Here is a 19315-nt window from a genome sequence, read left to right as displayed (position 1 = left end):
TCTGGGCCCCAAGGGGCGCTTCCACACTTGCCAAGTGGCTAGATGTCGCTTATCACCCTCCCACACACACACACACACACACACACACACACTCCCCTGCAGGCGAGACTGCCCCAGCGCCTTACCTGGACGATAAACTGACAAAATCCCCGCCATCCAGCAGTCGGACCTTGCAGAAGAGGACCCCGTTCACGAAGGGGACCGCCGTCAACTCCTCCAGGGTGAACGTGGTTTGGAACTTGAACTTCTTCTTCTTCATCAAGAAAGCCATGAGCGAGTTCCCTGAGTCTGAAGCCCCGAAGGCCAAAAGAAGGGGAGAGCCAGAAATCCCCAGGATTCCTTTCCCGACACCACACCCCCTCCTCAAAACACCAGAGCCGGATCCCGCCCAGATGGTGGCGGAGGCGGCCGAGCAGGCAGGGAGCGGAGTCCGAGGGCCCCGGTCGGAGCGACCCGTCCAGTTGGCGGGTCGGCTGGCTTCACCCTCGGGGAGCTGGGGCTCGCAGGGGCTCGGAGGGGCCCGGGGCTGCACCGGCGCGGGAAGAGCGGGACCTGGCCCCAGAAGCACGGACAGGAGTGGCGCGCGGCGCGCGAGTGGCCGCGCTGGCCGGCAGCATCCCGACCCGCGGTCCCCGAATAGCTCACGTCGCGCGGCGGAGCGTGGCGGGCGGACCGGTGAGACTGAGGGCAGCAGGCGGACCGGTGAGGCCGAGGGCGGCGGGCGGACCCGCCCCCGCCTCGCTGGCGGCCGGGGGAGGCGCCCTCGCTGCACACGCCCCCGCACTTGGGTGCCCGGCGGCCGGCGCAGGTGAGTCGGAGGAGGCGGCCGGGAGCTCTGGGGGGCCTCTCCGGGAGGCGCGCTGGGGACACTCCGGGCTGGAAACGTCCGGCCACGACCCCTCCGGGCCGTCACTGAGCCCGGCCCCAGGCAGGGAGGGTGCCGCCTCCTCTCGGTCCTGGGTCCCGCACCGCGGGCCCCGGCGGAGCTGAGGCGCCCTTCCGGCCGGCCGGCGGCGCCGCCTCTACACAGCACCCTGCGAGCAGCAGCGCCGGCGCCCGCGCTCCCGACGCCGCGACCCAAAGCCAATGCTGCGCGGCGCCGCGGCGAGAATGCCGAGGCCCAGCACCGCCGCCCGCGGAGCCGCGGCCGCGAGAGAGGGGCGGGGCGCCGGCGGCCTAGCTCGTCCTCGATTGGGTGGTCCGGAGGAGCGGGCGCGGAGCGTGATTGGTGGTTGGCGTCGTGGGGCGGGACTTGGAGAGGCAGGGACGGAACGGGGCTCTTGGATTGGTGCGCCGCGAGGCTGGGCTCGCCTCCTCGGTCGGGGCGGAGCGGAGTGAAAGAGAGAGGGCTCCGAGGGAAGGCAGTGGGAGGTCGCAGGGCGGGAAGCCCGGGCTGGCTTAGCAAGGAGGAGGGCAAGAGCGAAGAAAAAAAGAAACAATGAAGAGAAGAAACAATGTGAACACCACGGCTAGAATGGCCCTCTGGTGTCCCCCGCGACCTGAGCTCGCTGACCATTTAATTAGACCCAGAAGGTAGCAAGTCCCATTTCTCCCCCCAACCCCCCAAGAAAACACACCAGAGAGGTGGGGGGACTAGACCAAGCAGGTCTTACAGCGTCTTTATCTCTAGTTCTCAGCTCTGGGGAGACAAGTGTCTGCAAATGCTTCGCGGAGGGATCGATTTGGAGCTGTTCGCCACCAACCTGTGATAGACCCAGCTTCTTCCATCCCAAACTGCTTCCTAAAGCCTTTTGTCATTGACTAGATAAGAAACTAACTAGATTAACTGCCCTAGGTGCAGAGACCGCTTCCGGAGCCTTGAACCTCCCAGGCCTTGGACATATGTAGTTCATTCATTCGGTCCTCAAATGCAGCGAGTCTGGTGGGCCTGCGCTCTCCAACCTCTCCAAGCGCAAGAACAGGTGAAGCAGACAGCGACAAATCTGGCGGATGAGGATTGTAATAGGGGACCTACAGGGAACTGGGGGTGCTCAGTGGAGGCAGGGTGGTGGGGATGGGGACTCAGAAGGCTTCCGACAGAAAATAATCCAAGCCACCCACAGGATGCATGCGCTGGCTTAGACAGGGTCCAGGCGGAGGGAGCCTCCAGAGGCCCAGCGGCCAGAGAGAACAGTGCCCCCAGAAAGCTGTGAGTACCTCCATCTGGCAGCATTTTGGCAGTAGGGGGCGGGAGAGCAGTTAGGCAAGTGATGGGGCTGGCTCAGTGGTTGAGTGTGGACCTAGGAACCAGGAAGTCCCGGTTGGATTCCAGGTCAGGGCACAGGACCGGGTTGTGGGCTGGATCCCCAGTAGGGGGCGTACAGGAGGAAGCCGATCCATGACTCTCTCTCATCATTGATGTTTCTCTCTCTCTCTCTCTCTCTCTCTCTCTCTCTCCCTTCATCTCTGAAATCAATAAAAATATATTTTAAAAGAGATGGGGCTGGGAAGTCTGTAGTGGCTGGATCTTGAGTCTTGTAGACCACAGTAAGGAAAGGAGTCATTCGCACATTTTGAGCAGGAGAGTGACCCAGACAGATTTTTTTGTTGTAAAGAGCTCACTCTGACTGCAGGTGGAATGGAGGGGAGAAGGTGGGAAACAGGTGAAGGGCCTGTTGTGATCCAGGCAAAAGATGATGATGGTGGAACCTCAGCCCTGGGAGGAAACGAGAGGGTGGGTCTGAGGGGAATTTGAGAGACAAATGGAATAGATTTGGAGATGAGTTAGGTCCATACATGTAACTCGAGAACTCAGATTTCTGGTTTCTTCCTGCTTCCCAACCAGAAAAATGGTTGTCAACCTGTACAGGGTGAGGCAAAGTAGGTTTACAGTTGTTTATATGGACAATAGTACAATAATAAATAATAATATAAGAATAAACTGATTTGCATACTCCCAACTGTAAACCTACTTTTGCCCCACCCTGTATTTCTCTCCAGTTTATCCCATAATTTAGAGAACACCAGATAGAAGAATAATGATATTAGCAGCTCCCATTTATGTACCCCCATTTACAGCCAAGGAAGTTGAGGTCTGGAGACTTTACATGGGGTATGTTCTCATTAATCCTGGCCAGGCCTGCTCCACGGGGCAAGAGCCTATGGCTACCTGACCCCAGGAAGGGATTTCAGAAGAGGGAGCCAGCCAGCGATGTCCCAAGACCTGGCTGGCTTCTCAGCTGTGACCATGAGTAACCCTGGGCCACTCTAACAGGAAGCAGGGTGGGGGCCTGGCTGCCAGACTTAGCACTGGTGGGTATTCATCTCTTTGCAACCTCAGGGCTGGGAACCCAGGAAGTTTCCCTTCCTTCATTTCCCAGATGATGCCTGGGGTAGGGAGAGAGTGTGATATCAGAATAGGATGCTTCATCCGGGGTGAAACAAGCTTGGACTAGAGTCCTAGCTCCACTGTACTGAATACCAACCTTTCCAGAAAACATGAAGGGCTTCAAGAGACTGTAAGCGGCTTAGGCTGGAGGGACGTAAGGATCTGAAGGAGTGGTCATCAGGGACTCCAGGCTAGCACCTCCATACTTCTCCAACCACCCCCCTCCTACCCCAATTCCCAAGAATAGCCTGTCCTCCCTCCCTGAGACCCTGATCAGACATACAAGGAGACCAGTGCCTCAAAAGATAATCAGACAACTGGTCTAGAGAAGGAGCCCCAGGGAAGTGTTAGAGAGGGTGATTGGGTTGAGGGTCCTGATGGACATGGGATGGTCAAGGAAGGTCTCTATGAGATGTTATCTCAACCCAGACTTAACTAATAAAGGGGACCCAACACAGGAAGCTCCAGGGGCTGAGGCAGAAGCTGGCATGTTTGGGGGGATTCAGTGTGACTGAGGGGAGTAGAGGGAGGAAAGAGGCATGAGGTCTGGCAGGAGCCCGCTCACATGGGCCCTGTGGGCCTAGGAGTTTAGAATTTATTCTGAGCCCGAGGGGACACCATTGGAGGATGTAAGCAAGCTAGTGACAAGATCCAAAATACCTTTTTATAAGTTCCCTCTGGATGCTCTTTGGAGAATGGGTTGATTGTCAGGGACATGAACAGAAGCAGGCGGCCAGGTAAGGAGGGTATCACAAGCATCCCAACGGGAGACTCGTGGCTCAGACCAGAGTGGAGCCAGGGCGATGGGAAGAGAAAGGGCACACATTTCAGAGGAGGAGCTCAGCACATGCTGTGCAATGATAACAGTTACTCAATTAGACTTTTGAATATTCCCAGGGTTGTTTTTTTTTGTTTTTTTTTTTTAAATATATTTTATTGATTTTTTACAGAGAGGAAGGGAGAGAGATAGAGAGTTAGAAACATAGATGAGAGAGAAACATCGATCAGCTGCCTCCCGCACATCCCCCACTGGGGATGTGCCCGCAACCCCAGGTACATGCCCTTGACCGGAATCGAACCCGGGACCCTTCAGTCCGCAGGCCGACGCTCTATCCACTGAGCCAAACCGGTTTTGGCCCAGGGTTGTTTTTGTGTGTTTTTTAATCCTTACCTGAGGACATGCTTATTGATTTGAGAGAAGGGGAAGGGAGAGAGAGAGATTGATGTGAGAGAGTAATATCTATCAATTGCCTTCTGCTCTGACCGGGGATTGAACCTGCAACCCAGGGACATGTGCTTAACTGGGAATCAAAACCCCTTGACCTTTCAGTGTGCTGGCTGATGATCTATCCACTGAGCCACACGTGCCAGGACTAGAGGGCAATTTTTACTCTATTTTAATAAAAATTCTTGGGTATTGCCGAAACCGGTTTGGCTCAGTGGATAGAGCGTCGGCCTGCGGACTCAAGGGTCCCAGGTTCGATTCCGGTCAAGGGCATGTACCCGGGTTGCCGGCACATCCCCAGTGGGAGATGTGCAGGAGGCAGTTGATTGATGTTTCTCTCTCATCGATGTTTCTAACTCTCTATCTCTCTCCCTTCCTCTCTGTAAAAATTCAATAAAATATATTTAAAAAAAAAAATTCTTGGGTATTGTTTGGTTTTTATAGTATGATGAATTGTATTTATAATGTAATAACATGTTAGATAGATGGATATGATAAACAAAAGCCGATGCTTCTCCATCACCCTCTGGATAAAATCCAAGTATATTAGTCTCGCATTCAGGCCCCTTGGTAAGCAGCAGCTCAGCCCCTCCCTGCTTGCTTCCCTTGGGCTCCTGCAGCCCTGCCCAAAGGTCCTGTCCTTGTTCCCCTGCCTGCCCGGTGACACTGACTAAGTGTCAACCTTCAGCTCAAGCACCCTCTTCCACCCCGTTCCCTCCACATCAGGCACATGTTTACTCCCTCCTCTGTGCCCCCAAGCTGCCAACGATCTGTGTGCAGAGAAAATGAGGGTGCCTGGCCTTCTGTTTTTTTGTCACAATATCTGGTGCATATTTGGCACTCCTTGGAAGAGAGGGAGGGAGGGCAGGAGGAGAGAAGGAGAAAAAAGGAAAGAAAGGAAGGGAATGGGAAAGAAACAGAGAAAGGGGAAACTGAGGTAGGGGTGGAGAATGTCACATCCAAATCGTCCTGAAGACAGCTACCCAGCTGGCCCGCTTTCTCAGTCACCTGACACCCAGCGCAGAGCGCCACGCCACGCTGCCTTCCCGGCCCTGCTTGCCAAGGGCGGTCAGTGCTGATTCACCGGTGACGGGGCTCCAGTTATTTGCAGAACTGGAATGGCAGCCGGGCCACCCCAGCGGCTGACCAAGGAGCTGTTGATTTGTGCTGGGCTCCTCAGGAATATCTGAGCCAGTCACACAAGGAGATAAAGGCTCCAAAGAAGTCGCCCATGGTGATCTGTCCTGCTTCAGCCTCCCACGGCCAAGCCCACAAGTCTCCCCATTGATCAGCCAACTCTGCCCTTTGCAACCCAAGCCTGACCATCACAGAGGGTAGTCACGGTTCAGAACACGGGATCCGGAGTCAGGCGGCCCGGGGTTTCCACCCAGGGGTTACTGAGTCAAAGGGTATTTGCATATTTACTGTTGAATGATGCTGCCAAACTGCCTTCCACAGAGGTCAGACCCAGTTACACTCCCACCAACTGTATAAAGACAGTGCCTGCTCCCCCACTGTCTCCATCTTTTCCAATCTGTTTGATGAAAAAGAAAAAAAGCAAAAAAGCTATGCTGCTGTGCTTGCATGTCTTACACTGGCATTACAGCACCTTGCCATAGTTTTGGCAGTTTGAATTTATTCTGTAAATTGCCTGGCCCTACCCTTTGTCCATATTTTTTTTAATTGTTTTAAATTCTCACCCAAGGACATGCTTCCATTGATTTTAGGGAGAGAGAGAAAAGGAAAGAGAGAAAGAGAGAGAAACAACAAAACAAAACAAAATGTAAAGAGAGAGAGAAACAATGATCAGTCCCGCAACCTAGGTAAGTGCTCTAAGTGGGAATTGAACCCATGACCTTTCAGTACATGGAACTGTGCTCCAACCAACTGAGCCACACTGGCCAGGCCTTTGCCCATATTTTACACTGAAGTACTCATTTATTTTTGTTATATGTTTGTAGTAGCTTATTACACACGTATTGTGAATATCACCCTCTGTCACCGATATTAAAGCATTTCTTCCACTTAGTTGTCTCTGGACTTCGCTTATGGTGTCCTTTTGCCTCACAGAAGCCCCTGATCAAGCCCCAGCTCACAGGAGTCCGCCTACTTCCGTGAAGTGAGCGCTAGATTGGGAGTCAGGAGCCTGGGTTTTGAGCTCCACCCTGTCACTGACTCACCGTGTCACTTTGATCCAGTTCCTGACCTCTCTTTCTTCGCCTGTTGAAGAAGAGCGTTGAATCAAATGGTCTCTGAGGTCCTGTCCACCTCCGTGGTCTAGAGCAGCACTATTCATGGAACTTTCCACGTGATGGACACGTCCCATAGCTGCACTGCCCAGTGGTAACTGCTAGCCATGTGGGTAGTGAGCACTCAAAATGTGGCTAGCGCCCTGGCCGGGTTTTCTCAGTGGTTAGAGCATCGGCCCGCAGACCAAAGGGCCCCAGGTTTGATATCTGGTCAAGGACACTACTTGGGTTTCAGGGGCATGTGCGAGGAGTGCATTGTGGGAGGCAACAACCCATGTGTGTCTCTCTCATCTCTCTCTCTCTCTCTCTCTCTCTCTCTCTTTCTCTCCCTTCCCCCCTCCACTCTGTAAAGATCAATGAAAAAAATACCCTCTGGTGAGGATTAACAAAACAAAATGTGGGTGAGGAACTGAGTTTTAAATTCCATTTAAATGGAGAGTCCCTCTGTAACTTGGGCCAGATCACTCAACCTCTCTGACCTCAGTTCCCCATCTGTCCAGCAGGGCCCACAGCAGTCCCTGCCCCCTGGGGCTATTGAGCACATTTGATTAGTGAGTGTGTGAAGGCCGAGGCCCAATGCCCAACCCGATGCCGTGCAAAATCAGACGATTTCAGGTGCGTTTACTGCATTTCCGTCCTGTCCAGAGACCCTCGGGCGGCTTTCCCCAGAGCAGCCTGTCTCCCGCCATGGCTTTCAGGCCAGCTTTACCCTCTTAAAGCAGGGCTTCGGCTCCCACATGCTTTCATCTCAGGACTCCAAATTGCTGACAGAACAAAGTCCAAACTTCAGTGTTCTGGCTCTGAGACCTGGCCCTACCCTGGCAGGACTGTCATTACTATGGCCCGCAGCTCAGCCCTGTGTCTGCTTCCTACCACAGCCTTCCAAGGTCTGCCAAGCACTTCATTCGTTCACATCATTCATTCCTTTTTTGTTATAAATATATTTTATTGATTTTTCACAGAGAGGAAGGGAAAGGGATAGAGAGTCAGAAACATCGATGAGAGAAACATCGATCAGCTGCCTCCTGCACGCCCCCTACTGGGGATGTGCCTGCAACCAAGGTACATGCCCTTGACCGGAATCGAACCTGGGACCCTTCAGTCCGCAGGCCGACGCTCTATCCACTGAGCCAAACCGGCTAGGGCCATTCATTCCTTTTTGACTGACAGATGTTTTTCACACCATCTGCCTTGGGCCTGGGGCTGTGGTTCAGGGATGAGGGGGAACACAGAGGGGCCTGACCGGGTGTGTGTGGTCAGGGCAGGCTAGCCCGAGGAACAGGCATGTGAGCCCAAGCCTGATGAGTGGGTAGAAGTCAGCCAGGAGAGAGGGGAGTCGGAGGGGAAGTCTGAACTGAGAGAATGCAGAGCCCAGGATCTGCAGGAGGCGAGGGCAAGGCTAAAGGCAGGCAGGCCCCTCCCACAGGAGGGCCTTGCAGGCCATGTTAAGGATGTTGTGCTTTATCCTAAAGGTAATGGGGAGCCATGGAAGGTACAGAGAGCGGATGGTGTAATTATTCCAGGCCAGCTCCCTACCTGACCTTTGCCTCCTGGTAAGACTCAGGAATTTACCCCCTTCCACTTTCCCTTCTCGGCCTGCCCCTGGGTCTCCAGATAACTTCACGAGCACGTAGGTTCGCAGGGCCTTCCTTCTGCCTAAAATGACTTGGGTTCAACTCCCAGCCCTGCTGCTCCCTGGCCCTCTTGCTTCAAGCAAGTTCTTCTTTCACCTTCAGTGTCTTCACCCATAAAGTGGAGGTAATGACAGCCTTGCCCAGTTACACACATTGTGAGAGAAGAGAATATGGCACAGAGCCACTGAGGAAGCGGAGTCCAGTGGAATTCCTTCTGTGCAAAGTCAGACCAAAACCGTGGAGGGGGCTTCCTGAAGGACGCCTTCCTGAGGGGGCGGCCCATTTCCCGGAAGTGCCCCTGTGGCCACCAGCCCCCGCCTGGGCTGGAGGGAAGGGCTGGCTCAGGCCTTTCTCAGGCAGCCTGACCATGTGCTAGGAGACCTTCCGAGCTAGACTCGGCCTTCTGGACCTTCTCGGACCCCACCCTGCCCCCCACCCAACACACACATACACACCCAGTGGGCCAGGAGTCAGCAGGTGGACACGGAGCTTACATAAGCGGGCAGGAGTCCGACACCTTTCACCCAGTGGTCAGGGCCATGTTTCCTGACATGTTCCCAGCTCACCTCCTGTCCTCCCAGGTACTGGCACACACACAGCCCTTTAGCCCTTGCTGAGCTCTGCTGATTTTCTGAGTTCTTAGTCACAGTCCCTCCTGTTACTGTCAGCAACAGCTATTATTTTCAAACATGAAAATCATCAGTGGTGAGGCATCGGGGACAATGTGGGGGCCAGGGGGAGCAGCTGGGACAGGGCAATCAAACCGGCATGTGAGTCTTAGCCTTCCCCACCTACCTGTTAGCTCTGTGACCTGGAGCCAGCTGCTTGGAGTCTCTGAGCCTCAGTTTTACAGCTGTAAAATGGGTTTAGTGGCCAAACTTTTTTTTTTTTTAATCCTCACCTGAGGACATTTTTCCATTGAGTTTCAGAGAGAGTGGAAAAGAGAGGGAAAGACAGAGAGAAATATCGATGTGAGAGAAACACATCGATTGGTTGCCTCCTACATGTGCCCCAACAGGTATGTGCCCTGACCGGGAATCAAACCCACAACCTTTTTGGTGTATGGGATGACTTTCCAACCAACTGAGCCACCCAGCCACAGGGCTGGCCATATTTTGAGGATTCCATGAGGTGGTAATGTATATAAAGAGCTTTGTAAATTACCTGGCACATGGGAAGTGCCTATCAAACGTTGACTATTAATCACTATACGATCACGGCGAGCTACCGGAACGCCATAAACGTTGACTATTAATATCACACTCTGTGTTGTAACCTGTCCCTTCTACTCAACTCATGATGAACTTCTTTTCAGTGACAGTAGGGAACCTAACACTTGGGCTTTCGGACACATCCCACACTCCTGACTGCCTGGAATCATGGGGCTGTGAGCTGGGAACCCTGAATTTTCATGTCCTATTTGGCCTGGGTCCCATCCTCCCAGTTTCAGTCCCCACTTTTCACTTGTGGAACCACGGGGGGAGTGAGGGTGGGGGTTGCTAAGGGCCCTAGAGACCCAAGACCCTGCACCTCAGCTTTTCCTTCCTTTATTCCTTCAATAAACATCGCTCAACATTCAAATTCTGACGCTGCCCCTTCTTGACTGTGTGACCTCGGTTTCCAGATCTCTACAATGGGAATATACCACTTACTTCCCAGTGATGTTATGCATAGTGCATGAGTTGACATTTGCAAAGTGCTTAGAATAGTGCCAGCTTGACTAAAACAAAAGCGGAGTGCCCACTATGCGCCTGGCATTGTTATAAGCACTGGGGATACAAGTGGGAACATTCACAACAGGCCTGAGGATTGGTTGGGTGTGGGTAGAAATCAGCACCAGGGACACAGCCCAAGACCAGGTAGTTGGCTTTAAAGAAGGCCTTGGTGCTGTCACTTCTCTTTCTCTAAACAACAACAGCTTCTGTACTGATCTCACCCTGGGGTGAGCACCGTGCTCCTGAGATCTCCTCAGATGCCATCATTGCTATAGACTGAAGGTTTGTGTCCCCTCAAAAGTCAAATGTTGAAATCCTAACCCCCAATGTGATGGTATTTGGAGAGAGGGCCTTTGCGGGGGGAGGGGGGGTCATTAGGTCATGAGGGTGAAGCCCTCATGAATGGGATCAGTGCCCTTTTACAAGAGACCGAAGAGAGCTCCCTCCCTGCTTTCATCATGTGAGGACCCAGCAAGATGACAACCCTCTATGAACCAGGAAACAGGTTCTCACAAGATCCCCAGTCTACCGGCTCCTTGATCTTAGATTTCCCAGCCTCCAGAACCCTGAGAAATAAATGTTGTTTATACACCTCCCAATCTGTAGTGTTTCGTTACAGCAGCCCGAATAGACTAAGACAATCATTATCCCCATTTCACAGAAGAGTTGATGTCTGTCCCTCCCAGGGCCTAGCACAGTACGGGGATCCAGCGAGTGAGTATTGAAAGAAGGAAAAGGTTGCCTCCTGTACACGCCCAGATGAGGGATCAAATCTGCAACCCTTTTGGGTGTATGGGATGCTGCTGCAACCAACTGAGCCATCCGGCCAGGGCTAAACACACACTCTTAAGCAACCAATGGGTCAAAGGGAAATTAGAAAATATCTGGAGGACAAATGAAAACAAAGACAATTTTTTTTTTAAACAAAGACAAACTTTATGGGATATACAAAAGCAGGACAAAGAGAGAAGTGTATAGCGGTCAATGCTCACATTAGAAAAAGGAAGACAGCCCTGGCCAGTGGTTAGAGCATTAGCCCTCGGACCGAAAGGTTGTGGATTCAATTCCTGGTCAAGGGCAGGTACCTCGGTTGCAAGTTTGCTCCCCACCCCACCCCTATCCCCATTGGGGCGAGTGCGGGGGGCAACCAGTCGTTGTGTCTCTCTTACATCGATGTTTCTCTCTGTCTCCCCTCCCTTTCACTCCCTCTACAGACCAATGAAAAGAATATCCTTGGGTAAGAATTTTTTTAAAAAGATCTTCAAGCAAAAAATAACACATGCTCATCATCTAAAAATTCAAGCATTGCACAATGTTACACTATAAAATGTGAAAGTTTGAAAAATGAAATTCCCCAGACAGAACCTCTGTTAACAGTGGGGTTTAGATGCTTCGGATAGCTTTTTCAAAGCTTGTAGTAATCGTATCCTTAAAAAAAAAGAAAAAGAGGAATAATACAATGCACATTATTTTGTCCCTTTTATGTTGTTTTAAGCCCACAGGGACGCGGAGGCTGTGTCTCTCTGGGACGCTCTCTTCCCGGGCTGCCCAGTTAGTTGTCAGCGGTGAGGGCGCCCAGGCAGGATGTGCTTGGAGAGTTTGCAGGTTTTAACTATTTCCAACCACTTTGCAGTGCGCAGCCTCGGAAATGCACGCTGCGTGCTTGTGGGGCGTCTGTGGCGGGTAATTTGCAGAAGTAGAACCTCGGGGCTACAGGTCAAGAACATTAAGGTTCCCTCAGGAAGGGCAAAACCAGCCTTGACCCAAGGGTAGGGAGGGTCAGTTCCCCTTATCCTCGCTGCCCTGCAGCCGTCTTCGCCCAGCCTGCCCGTGTGAGCCTCCACTGCTGTCTTGCCCTGCAGCGTGGTTGGTGCCTGGCCCTGGAGCGTGACCCAGCCTCTTGTGACTGCCACTGGGATCCAGAAATTGACCATTCTTGTCAAGAATATCCATCAGATGGCTGAGGCCAAAGCACTTCTCCAACCTCAGTGTTTGCTTTTGATCTCAGCGTCCAAATAAGGCCTTGGAGAGAAGCCAGGGCTGGTCTGCGTGAACCGGGCTCCACTTTCAAGGTGAGCAGTTCCCCAGGCCTCTGATTAGCATCTCCACGCCTGGGTAGCCGGGCCGGCTGAATTCCCTTCCAGAATCCAGCGAGCAGCCTTTTCCCTGAATCATCGTGACTCCTGCAAACCGGGCACTAAAGTGATTAGTGTCCTCTGGGTCCCTGGGAAGCACACATCTCCCGCATCCACAGGTTTGTCCTGCTGCTGCCTCAGAGAGCTGAGGGCTTTCCGCTGTGGTGACAGGCGGGGAGCCAGGGCAGAGTCACACAGTCACCTGGAGGCCAGGGCAGGGTCACCTTTGCCTGGGGTGACCTTCAGCAAAGTGTTCGCCTTACCTGGATCACACTGTACATGCTGCTCCCTCTCACCTGGGCCTCTTCCTCACACGCTGCCCTTTGCCTGCCCACTCCTTGTCACTCTCTACACCTCAGCATCTCTTCTGCAGAGAAGTCCTCCCTCACCCCTCCAGGCAAGGATGGGCCCTTTTCTAGATCATCTTAGAGCACCAAGCTTGCAGCACTTAAAGGAACAGTGACAGTTCACGATGTGGGTTATTGCTGTTTATGGCTACCTTCCCCCTCAAGACGTGTGTGTGTCTTGGTCTGCGCCCCGGCGCCTGAAACAAACACCAGCGGGTAGGGGGCAGTGGTTATGAGCATGACATCAGAGCCAGGCTGCCCAGCTCTGAATCCTACCTGTGCGACCTCGGGCAAGTTCCTGGGCCTCTCTGCGCCTTAGTGTTCCCATCTGTGAAATGGAGATGCTAGTGCCTACCTGTTGGCTCTGTGAGGAGAGTTTCATGGGTGAATAGATATGTGAGATGCTTGGATGGACGCCTGGCCCTTAGAAGGTGCTGGATCAGCGCGAACATTAGTGTTAAATGCTGCTGGTTAGACAAGGTTCTCCAACGTTCCATCTGGAGCAGGCACTGGTGTCTGCATGCTCAGCATCCTCCTGCGTGGAAATTGCTTATCCTGTCTTTTTATTATAAAAAGTATGTTTTTTATGGTGACTTGTTGTGGTGCTGTGTCAGTGTTTCAGCCGTGGACGGGAGCTGTGGTGAGGGTAGTGAAAAGCCCCTTAGAATCACCATTATTCGGATTCCTCTGCTCGCTCGCTTGCTCTGTGTGTATCTTCCCGCCTGCTCCTCCCGGCAAAGGCTGGCCTTCCCCGCCATAACCCAGTTCAGATTCCTCACCGGGCTCTTGCCATCCTTGTTGGGGCAGAGCTGCTGTCACTAGGGGCGCGCCGTGCACAGACCTGGGTGGGGAACCAGGCTGGTTTGCGAATTCTTGGGGCCCTGAGGCCCGCTGCCACATAGGAGGCCACCAAGCTGTCTGCAGTCTACACCTCGCAGTCAGATTTGCTCTGCAGAGTGCAGTGGCCAGCCTTTGGGGAGAGGACCAGCCCATCCCAGCTCCTTCTCTGAGAATCCCTTGAGAACTCCTTAAGAAGGCATCTATACTAATAAAAGGGTAATATGCTAATTAGACCGGGAGACTGGACATCTTCCGACCATCTGACTTCCTTCTGGACAAAGCCACAGTGGTGAGGGCTGAGGCAGAGGTGATTAGGGGTGATCAGGCCGGCAGGGGAGGGCAGTTGGAGGCCATGAGGCTAGCAGGGGAGGGCAGTTGGGGACGATCAGGCTGATGGGAGGGGGCAGTTGGGGGCAACCAGGCCGGCAGGTGGGGGCAGTTGGGGGTGATCAGGCTGGCGGGGTGGGGGGGGGGGGTGCGCAGTTAAGGGCGATCAGGCAGGCAGGTGAGCAGTTAGAAGCCAGGGGTCTCAGATTGTGAGAGGGATGTTCGACTGCCGGTTTAGGCCTGATCCTGGGGATGGGGCCTAAACTGACAGTCGAACATACCCTGAGGGGTCCCGAATTGGAGAGGGTACAGCTGGGCTGAGGGGATTCCCTGCCCACCTCTACCCTCCCCGCCCCCAATGAATTTTGTGCACCGGGTCTCTAGTCTAGTATATTTGCCCCCGCCCCAATTGGCTGACTGGGTACCACATGATCCAAGACAAGCCAATCAGATTCTATCTTGGGAATCTGGCTCAGAACTAGTCTCCATTGGCACTTGAACTACCCACCATGGGCACATCCATCTGCCCAAAGGTAGCCCCAGGCACTAAGAATTGAGGAGGGTCCTGGCTTTCCAGGCCCTTGTTTCTGTCCCTTGGGAGCTGGGCCGCACTGCCTCCTCCTTCCATATTTCCCACCCCATTCTTGGGTGCCCCTGACTCATTCAAACCCTGCGCACATTTCCCCTCCTGGCTGGCCCTGTTTCTGCAGAGGAAACGCTGGGGCCCCTTCCACGGGTGATTGACTGGTCTAGCCCAGGCTGACGGCCCCTCCTTCCCCCAGCCTTCCGGGAAGCAGCTGCAGGGCTGCTCTCGTCACTGCCCTGAGGGCCGCTGCGCTTGGGGACCAGCTTACAGGAAGCCCTGGAGTCTGGGTCACCTCCCGCCTCTGGAGAGGATGCGCAGGGAGGAGGGAAGCTGAGGCCCTCTTAGGGTGCTTGTTTAGTTTTCCTCTTGCCAAATGGAAATTGCTTTATTTATTATAAATATAAATGCAGACATGTGGTTGTTTAAAAAGCATTAAGCAAATGCAGGAAATGTTAGAGAAAAAAAGTCTACTTCACCTCTGATCCCATCACCCAGAAAATATACACATGCAAACGCTTTTTTTCCCTGAAAGAAAATCAGATTGTATATACTGTTGGAATCTGCCTCTTTTTTTTTCTTGCTTGCCCTTTTTTTTTTTTTAATCCTCCCCCTGAGGATAATTTTTTTATTGATTTTAGAAAAAGAGGAAGGGAAAGAGAGAAAGAAACATAGATCAGTTGCCTCCCGTACATGCTCTGCCAGGGATTGAACAGAAACCTAGGTATGTGCCCTGACTGGTAATCAAACTCGGCGACCTTTTGGTCTGTGCTTCTGATCCAGGCAGAAATCGCCAGAGTGATGACTTGCAGGATTTGAGGAAGTCTTTCAAGTGTGACCCCATGACTTTTGGCCAGAAGCCAGAAATAAGGGCGAATTGGCCACAGGACTCCCTCAGGGTGGCCCTGGAAAATCATGAAGATGTTCAGCGAGGGTTGGGGAAGGAGGGTGAACCCAGCAATATTCACTCCTGCCCTGTGACCTTGGGCCAGCACTTGACCTGTCTTTTCTCACCACAGTTTCTCAGATGTAGAGTTCAACAAATAATGCTGACCTCCGAGTGCGGGGGGGGGGGGGGGGGGGGGGGGGGGGGGGGGGGGGGCGGGGGGGGGGGCGAGCCCTTTCAAACGCGAAAACATTCCACAAAGATGTGTTGTGAGGAGGCTTTGTTTCCTCTCTAGAAAGGTGGGTGGCTCACACTTCCTCCTGGGCTCACCCTGCCCCTGAGGGTGGTGAGGAAGGGCAGGCCCCAGGCTGAGAGGGAGAGGAGGTGTGGTGGGCAGAATAACGCCCCCACCCCAAAGGATCCGCATACCAGGATTAGTGTGAACGGGGTAGGTTACTGAGAATTGAGGTTGCTAATCACCTGACCTTAGAACAGGGGATGAGCCTGGACTGTCTGAGTGGCCCCGAGGAATCACAAGGGCACTAACTGTGGGCTGAGAACTTTGTATGACGTTATCTCATTTAAACTCACCTTCCTGCCCTGGCCGGCTTGGCTCAGTGGATAGAGCGTCGGCCTGCGGACTGAAGGGTCCCAGGTTCGAATCCGGTCAAGGGCACATGCCTGGGTTGTGGACTCTATCCAGGAGGCATGCAGGAGGCAGCCGATCAATGATTCTCTCTCATCATTGATGTTTCTATCTCTCTCTCCCTCTTTGAAATCAATAAAAATGTAAAAATAAATAAATAAACTCACCATCCTGTCAATGGCTCCCCAGTGCTCTTAGTGTAAAGATCAACACTGTGGCCCACAAGGCCTGAAAGGTGTGGCCCTGCTGATCCCTCAGGCCTCATCTCAGACCCCTCTCCCCTTCACTCCCTGCACTCAGTTTCTTTCCGTCCCAGAAAGGAATGTGAGGAGCTGCTCCCACCTCGGGGCCTTTGCACAAGCCGTTCTACCCACCCGCAAGGCAGCTCCCCAGCTCTCCACCCTCATCGCTCCTCTGCTCTCAGGTGTCAGCTCGATGGCCATCTAGTTGCCCAGCCCTCCACCTAAACAGGTTCCTGTGTTCTTACTGGATTTCAGATGGTGTATCTCCATAGATAAGTTCATAAAAATACACATCTCTGTGGCTACCTGATCGATCTCTGCCTCCCACTAGCGCATAGAGTCCAAGAGGCCAGAATGCCTCTTCAGGATGTTTGCTGAAGGGATAGATGATAGATAGATAGATAGATAGATAGATAGATAGATAGATAGATAGATAGACTGTTTGCTGAAGGAATAGCAACAGAGTCCAAAGGTTAATATTGTTATTCACATTTTTTTCAAAAGCAGCTATAGGCCAGGCCAGCGTAGCTCAGTGGTTGAGCATTCGATCTATGAACCAGGAAGTCATGGTTCGATTACCAGTCAGGGCACATGCCTGGGTTGCGGGCTTGATCCCCAGTAGGGGGTGTGTAGGACGTAGCCGATCAATGATTCTCTCTCATCATTGATATTTCTATCTCTTACTCCCTCTTCCTTCCTCTTTCTGAAATCAACAAAAACTATATATATTTTTAAAAGCAGCTATAGGCTCAGAGAAGATCACAGGTCTGTGCAAAGCCGCAAGGTGAACCCGGAAGACTCCTCTCCTTGCTGGAGGCAGGACCTGGGGCTGGGGCCCATCTGAGCCAGAGGGTCACTGTGAGTGGGGGTCAAGGCTGGAGGAACTTGGGCCTGTCCGTGAGGCAGGTCTGCTTGGGAAGCGCCTTCAAGGGCAGCTCGGAAAGAGGATGTGCTGAGCACAGCCGCCCAGGCAGAAGAGGAAGGAACAAGGGCGGTGGGTGTGGGGGGGGCGGCCTGGGGCCCCAGACCCTGCTCCCTGCAGTGGCAGCAAATCTTCCCTACAGTCCGGGCCCTCACCCCACCCGGCCATTCTGTAACATTTTCACATGCTTGCTCTGGCCGACGCTGCTGTTTAAGCGGCTTGTCAAAATTCCAACAGGGTCACACCAGGTGTGGACAGCGTTGGGAGCCTGTCCCCCTCAGCCACTGCGGTGGGAGAGCAAATTGGTAAGACCATTTTGGAGGGTGATTTGGCAATATCTGTAAGAACTTTTAGCGTGTGTACCCTTTGACTCAGCAATTTTCCTTCTGGGAATTTATCCTAAAGACACTCTAAGTCAGTTGGCAATGATATTCACACAAGGAGGTAGCACTGTTTGTCATGGCAAAGAATTGGGGGCCACCTCATGTCCGTCCGTAGGAGATGGATAAGTAAATCATGCTTCATTGGTCCCATAGAAAACTATGCAGTCATTAAAATGAATGAACTGATCAACATGAACTGACATGGGAGGATGTTCATGATATAGGTCTGTATGAAGATGTTTTAAAAGTTGCAGAACAATCCATGTTTCCATTACCTATTGCTGAGTAACAAACACCCCACCAGGCATCCGCTGGGCTCACTCGTGTGGTTGCGTTCACTCGGAGCTGAACCTTCCCAGGTGGCCCCTCCTCCACCAGGGCCTCCCTCCACGTGGCCTCTAATTGTGCTGCAGTCTGGCCTGAGCTTCCCAACAGCATGGCGGCTGGTCCCAGGAGTGGGTATTTTAAGAGAAAACACCTTTACAGAGCCCCTGCTTGCATTGTGCTTGCTAATCTCCCCTTGGCCAAGGCAAGTCACAAGTCAAATTCACTGTGACTCTGGTGATGGGGGGGGGGGGCGGGGGGTCAATGTGACTCTGGTGATGGGGGAGTGGGGTTTGGGGAAGTGAAGGGATTGAGCAAAAAAGAAAAAGAAAGAGAAAGAACTCACGGACAAGAGTGGGGACTGTGAGGGGAGGGGGGTGGGTGGAAATGGAAGAGGGTATATGGGGGATAAATGGTGATGGAAAAAGTAATAATAAAATAAAGGGGAAAAATTCAATGTGAGAGGGCCTACACCAAGGCATGGATGCTGAGAGAGAAGATGCATTGGGGGCTGTTATAGAAACAATCTAGCACAATATATAGCATTAGATAATATTTTATTAAGAAACTATGCATGTCCTCTACCTCACAAGGGCTGTGAGCATTAAATAAGTCAATAAGTGAAAAACGCTTGGCCCTGGCCAGGTAGCTCAGTTGGTTAGAGCATCATCCAGCTAAGTCAAAGTTGAGTGTTCGATCCCCGTCAGAGCACATACGAGAAGCAACAAATGAATGCATGGATGAGTGGAACAACAAATCAGTATTTCTCTCTCTCTCTCTCTCTCCCCCTCCTCTCTCTCTCTAGTCAATAAGTAAAAAAATAAAATAAAAATAAAAATAAATTAAAGAAAGAAAAGACATTTGGCACTTAAAAACAAAACAACAACAAAATAAATTATGCATGTTCTTAATAAAATATCATCTTATATCTATGTTGGGTTGGGGAAGGTGGGAGGGTGGGGAATGGGCAGATAATGCCAGTCCACATGTGAACAGTGCTGGGCTGGGCATGGGCCATATGCACATGGGAACCCAACATTGCTGCAGCTCGAATAACATAAACACCCACTTAAAAGGGGGGAAACCGCACAGAGCCCCAGAGGTGACAGACTATTTCAGTTATTCTGCTCCCTAAATATGTATGAACTCGATAACCATACTAACTTTGTTCACTGCGGCCCTGCTCTGTGCACCTGATGTGGGTTAACTCACCTAATCCTTACCATCACCTATGAGGTAAGGACTATTATTGTCTCCATTTTACAGAAGGGGAAACTGAGGCTCAGAGAGGTGAGTCATTTGTCCCTGGTCACCCCGCTGGGAAGAGACAGAGCCAGGATTTGGACACACGCAGTCACACGCCTGGGTCCTGCATCCGTGGCCACTACCCCACACAGCTGCAAATTAAGCACCAACCAAAACAACAGCATCCACACAACCACACAAACCGAATGTGACAGCGGTGGTGCTCTGAGTCCAGCGTGGGTGCTCCCCAGGGCCCTGGCTGCCCACTGCATTGCTCCTTCCAG

The 19315-nt window shown here is 52.5% G+C and overlaps 1 protein-coding gene and 1 long non-coding RNA gene across 2 annotated transcripts in view; one reads left to right on the top strand and one right to left on the bottom strand.

Moving 5' to 3' along the window:
* The window catches only part of EEIG1 (estrogen-induced osteoclastogenesis regulator 1), a 35505-nt gene extending 34413 nt beyond the window's left edge, over positions 1-1092 (bottom strand). Inside the window, exon 1 of the mRNA XM_070430590.1 lies at positions 126-1092. Within this exon, the coding sequence (XP_070286691.1) occupies positions 126-271 (146 nt within the window). The 5' untranslated portion in view covers positions 272-1092. The remainder of the gene's footprint in view (positions 1-125) is intronic.
* On the top strand, positions 435-2149 carry LOC139020742 (uncharacterized). The gene is made up of 3 exons (XR_011473351.1): positions 435-808; positions 1796-1922; positions 2064-2149. It is a non-coding gene; the product is annotated as an uncharacterized lncRNA (long non-coding RNA).
* Positions 2150-19315: the final 17166 nt, after the last annotated feature.

The sequence above is a fragment of the Myotis yumanensis genome, unplaced genomic scaffold (assembly GCF_028538775.1).
Source record: "Myotis yumanensis isolate MYYU_CA2020_CCGP unplaced genomic scaffold, mMyoYum1.0.hap1 SCAF_12, whole genome shotgun sequence".
NCBI lineage: Eukaryota > Metazoa > Chordata > Mammalia > Chiroptera > Vespertilionidae > Myotis > Myotis yumanensis.
The sequence above is the reverse complement of the archived record's forward strand: the minus strand, read 5'-3'. Positions and strand labels throughout refer to the sequence as shown.